At 38.8% G+C, this 4,146-nt stretch overlaps 1 protein-coding gene across 2 annotated transcripts; it reads right to left on the bottom strand.

Annotated features, from left to right (window-relative positions):
- LOC120139522 (vacuolar-sorting receptor 1-like) lies at positions 1 to 4,146 on the bottom strand. 2 transcript variants are annotated; one of them, XM_039154708.1, is made up of 12 exons: positions 3,619 to 4,143; positions 2,645 to 3,337; positions 2,147 to 2,235; positions 1,973 to 2,042; positions 1,811 to 1,894; positions 1,548 to 1,624; positions 1,388 to 1,469; positions 1,180 to 1,262; positions 1,014 to 1,080; positions 653 to 781; positions 306 to 412; positions 1 to 200 (listed from the first exon to the last, which is right to left on the bottom strand). In XM_039154708.1, the coding sequence occupies exons 1-12, from the start codon at positions 3,911 to 3,913 to the stop codon at positions 111 to 113; spliced, it is 1,866 nt and encodes a 621-aa protein (XP_039010639.1). In that variant the 5' UTR covers positions 3,914 to 4,143; the 3' UTR covers positions 1 to 110. The 2 variants fall into 2 exon arrangements, with proteins under 2 accessions (XP_039010639.1, XP_039010638.1); XM_039154707.1 differs by having other exon boundaries at positions 1,014 to 1,262; positions 3,619 to 4,146.

Genomic DNA, 4,146 nt, shown 5'->3' with positions numbered 1-4,146 from the left:
ATAATAAGATCCTTTTTATGTGCGTAACCTTAAATCATTTAGAATTACAAAGTCAAAAACTAAAAGAGGTAAGCCCTAAGGGTTTTGGAAGCATGTTCCATGAGCTGCTCTTATATGTCTGGATGATGCACGTTATTAGGTTGATTATCCAATGGCATGTATTGTGCCATAATAGCCCTAATCTCCGAATCCATGTATCTCTGCATCAAATTCAACAGCAAATGATAAGTCAGTCGAGCTCCACCCATTTTTCTTGGAAAATTTTGCTGACACACCAAAGATCAATATTAGTGCAACAATCTTACCCGGATTCTGTACTTGTAAATGGCATATCCTGCACCTCCAGCAGCGATCAATCCGAGAATTATTACCCACACGGACCCCCAGCTTACCTCTGTTCTACCATTCTTACCTGAAAATGAATATTGCATTAGATGGGTGGGGCGTTACGATCCTAAATGAAATCAAAATCATGATATGTTGCCAATCTCCAAATCAAGCAATTAAATGGACAATCAGCTGAATCTTATACTCACTACCATTAAGTCCTACCACATAATATGGAAAGATTTGCATCTAATAACCTATTCTACAAAGCATGAAATTGGGGAAAAAACTGCTGTCTATCACAGCATGCCTCAAAGATACTCACTGATACACATGTCATGCTCTCGCATGTACAACGAACCACTGCTACAGCCGCACTCGTAACTTCCCCAGGTATTTTTGCATTTGCACCCAGTACATTGGCAGGCTAGCTTCTCCTTGCACTCATCAACATCTGGGAAACATTACAATGAAAGAAATGGCTCGGCAACAGAGATATAGATGATATAAAGCATAAAGTTTTGCCCCAAAATATAGCTAAGTCCATGGTATCATGGTAAAACACAAATGTGATGGTCAAAATAATAGCTAAGCATCTTCCAATTCCCATGTGTTTCCACAGATTAGTCCAGAGTTGAGAATGAATTGATATTATATGAAGAAACCGGGTAGAAATATCCTAGTACCTTCACAGCTCTTGACTCCATCACCCTTGAACCCATATGGGCACTTGCAACCATGTGAATGGTCATCCTGGACATTCCATTCCAGAATCAGATAAGTAAGATACCCAGAAAATGATGCAAAGATAAATAGAGAAAACAAAAAAGAGATGGAAGGAGAGGCACTCACAATACAAGCAGAGTATGTCCTTCCTTCTCGTGTTTCTCTCCAACATCCTCCATTGTTGAATTGACAACGTAAAGCCGAAGAAGCTGCTAATCAAGAGCAGATAGAACTAAGCATAAAGGAGATGTAAGATGCAAACTTTTGTTTTAGCATTGATTATAACCCTCAAGCGTAACGAGTAACGACCAATACTTTCCGTGAAAATATTTACCTTCACAATGTGTATAACCATCTCCAGTAAACTTCACCCCATTAACTGTTGGGCACTCGCACACTCTTCCCCGGAAGGTATCCTACAAGTAGAAGGGGGCATCAACAAAAATGTTAAATCGAACACATAGCAGATGCACAAAAAATTTCTGGTTACATACCCTGCATGCCGTAAGATTAGCAATCTTGTCCTGCCAGCAGCCACCATTGTTTTCTAAGCACTCATTAGTTTCTATTTCTGCCAAGGACAACTTGTAAAGAAATAGTGAATATCATCTCTATGATAATCTCTACCCAAAAAATATAAATTTATAACTTAAATAGCATGGGGGAAAATGGTGGTGGTTAATGACGGAAAATTAAAATATTTCAAAGCAAACCACAAGAAGAAAATGCCACTAAATTAAGAGCAACAGATGATAACCTTCACTTAAACAAGCTGCTGGCTCTGTCGTCTCTTGAAAACCTGCACAGATTGCCTTGAGAACAGCCCCTCTGTCCAACTTCCCTAAATCCATCAGAAGAGATATTGTTAAAAAGGCAATAAATCAGATTGCCGACAATGACGGTAAATTTTGATTCAAACCTCTATATTGTCTGTTATTTATCACAAGAGTTGGCAGTATAGTTACATCTCCACGGGAACCTTTTCCAATCTAAAATAAGAATTACAGCATAAATCAGAACCTCGATGAAAAGAAATGGAAACGATGGGATTGCAGGAATTCTTTTAACTTATAAAGTTCAAGAATTGTCTGACCTGTGCATCTTGCTCAGCTTTCAGAACGGGGTTGTCCACATCGGCCTCAGTGTCACCAATACATTTGTCTACTTTATTGAGATCAACACCTATGAAGCAGAGAGCGGAATGCAAATACATAAGTACACCTGTCGTATGTAAAGATATAAACTTGTTTTTTATCCATACTTAACAGATGATTTGAGTAATCAATATTTCAAGTGGCAAATAAGAATTCTTTTGTTTTTCTAGAACCCTATAAATTCATTAGTACTACAACAAATAACCCATTTTCATTATCTTTGCTGAACGTAGAAGAGAAAAAATTACGTGCAATAAACAGGAAGAAAAACTACTTACTGCTTATCCCTAGCAAAAGGAGACTTATTCAATGGTCTTATACTCCATATTCAAAGAAATAAAATCAATCGAACCTCAAACAGTATAGCAGCAGCAATATTGTGAATGGCCCATTTTGACTCATATATAAAGAGCTTTGTGTATAAAGCATTAACCTACCAAGGGATCGGATAACTTTATCCGCACACTCTTTGTTATACTTCTGATCTTTCATCGGGCAGCGGATAGAAAAGTCTGTAACATAATCCCACCAAAGCCATGGCTTTCCACTTTCATTAGCAACTTTGAAAACGCAAACTTGGCGAAGATTTTGAACCACCACATCTTTACCATCATAACCTTTGCTGAAGTCTTGCTCAGGATCTGGAGCACAGTACCTCCCATGATTGATACACTGCGACTTGCACTGTTTGCTCAAAATAAAAGCTTCAGGGCAATACCAAGTTATGTAGTGCGGCGTAAACAGGATGTAGCCTTTCTGCTCGAGTATTTGAGCAGCTCCTTTGAAGCTCCTGACAAATTCAATCTGGTTTTCACACTTTGGACCACACTCGTCGTTGCTATTCGTCCAGAACTCGTACTCAACCCGCTCATCGGGATGAGGAAGAGACTCCCGCCAGTCAAGATTCATATTAACCATTTCCCCTCCATTGATGGCTTTCTTGAGGCTGTCCCCTAGTGATTTACTAATGAGGGCTGATGGAATGGTGATATTCTGCAGGTATTCGGCATTAGCATTCTCTTCTTCAGGCGTATCCATGGTAATCAAGGGCTCATTCTTGTTGTCAGCAACAAGAATAGAAGCAGCCCCAGCTTTCTGAGCATTCCATGCCTTCAAGGTGAAGAAACAATCTGCCAGAACAACAAAGTCAAAGATGATAAAGCAGGTAAACTCAAAATAAACCCCCAAAACCTACAAGTTCAAATCAATAAATTAGGCAACGCTAAATTTAGCAAATACCAGCTACCAGCATGATTTTATGTAGTGTAAAAACTCATAAACACAACGGAAAATTCATCTAACTAACACTATCATATTTACAAAAATAGAAAGTAAGAAAAATGCCAATATAACTGAAATAATTTACTTCCAAAATTAGATTATCTATCTAAATTAAAATCAAAAGGCATACCTCCACGATCAACAAGGAGAAAAGTGGGAAGTCCACCAGGCTTATATTTGAAGGAGATGTCGAAATCATCGAAGGACTTGCATGCGCCTTGATTGGCTTTAGGATAAACAACGGTGCCGACCAAGGTTCCGCCGTACTGAGGAACCCCAAAATTCCCAATCGCACACTCATAAACCCCTTTGATTGACTCAGGCGAAGTCACTTTTAAGCTGTTCTTCTCCACTACAAACCTCCCCAAACAATTCCCCGAAAATAAAATCCACAAGCAAATTAAAAACCAAAACTTTTCCCTCATCTTTCCCGGACCCAGAATTAGAAAAGCTTTACTAACAATAAACCAAGATGAGGAATAATTTTTTTCAATCAATAACTAAGCATAAAAGTCACCAAGTCACCTCTTTTTGCTCACCGGGTTTCCGTATCCTTCCCGGGAGCTGGACGTTTATAGCATTGGGTCGTTTCTTTCGTCGTGCAAAGAAAAAGAAGATTTAGAAGGAAGGAAGTTTGCTTTTTCAAAGTTCAGTGAAA

The sequence above is a fragment of the Hibiscus syriacus genome, unplaced genomic scaffold (genome assembly GCF_006381635.1).
Source record: "Hibiscus syriacus cultivar Baekdansim isolate YM2019G1 unplaced genomic scaffold, ASM638163v2 tig00110761_pilon, whole genome shotgun sequence".
In the NCBI taxonomy this organism is placed as follows: Eukaryota; Viridiplantae; Streptophyta; class Magnoliopsida; order Malvales; family Malvaceae; genus Hibiscus; species Hibiscus syriacus.
The sequence above is the reverse complement of the archived record's forward strand: the minus strand, read 5'-3'. Positions and strand labels throughout refer to the sequence as shown.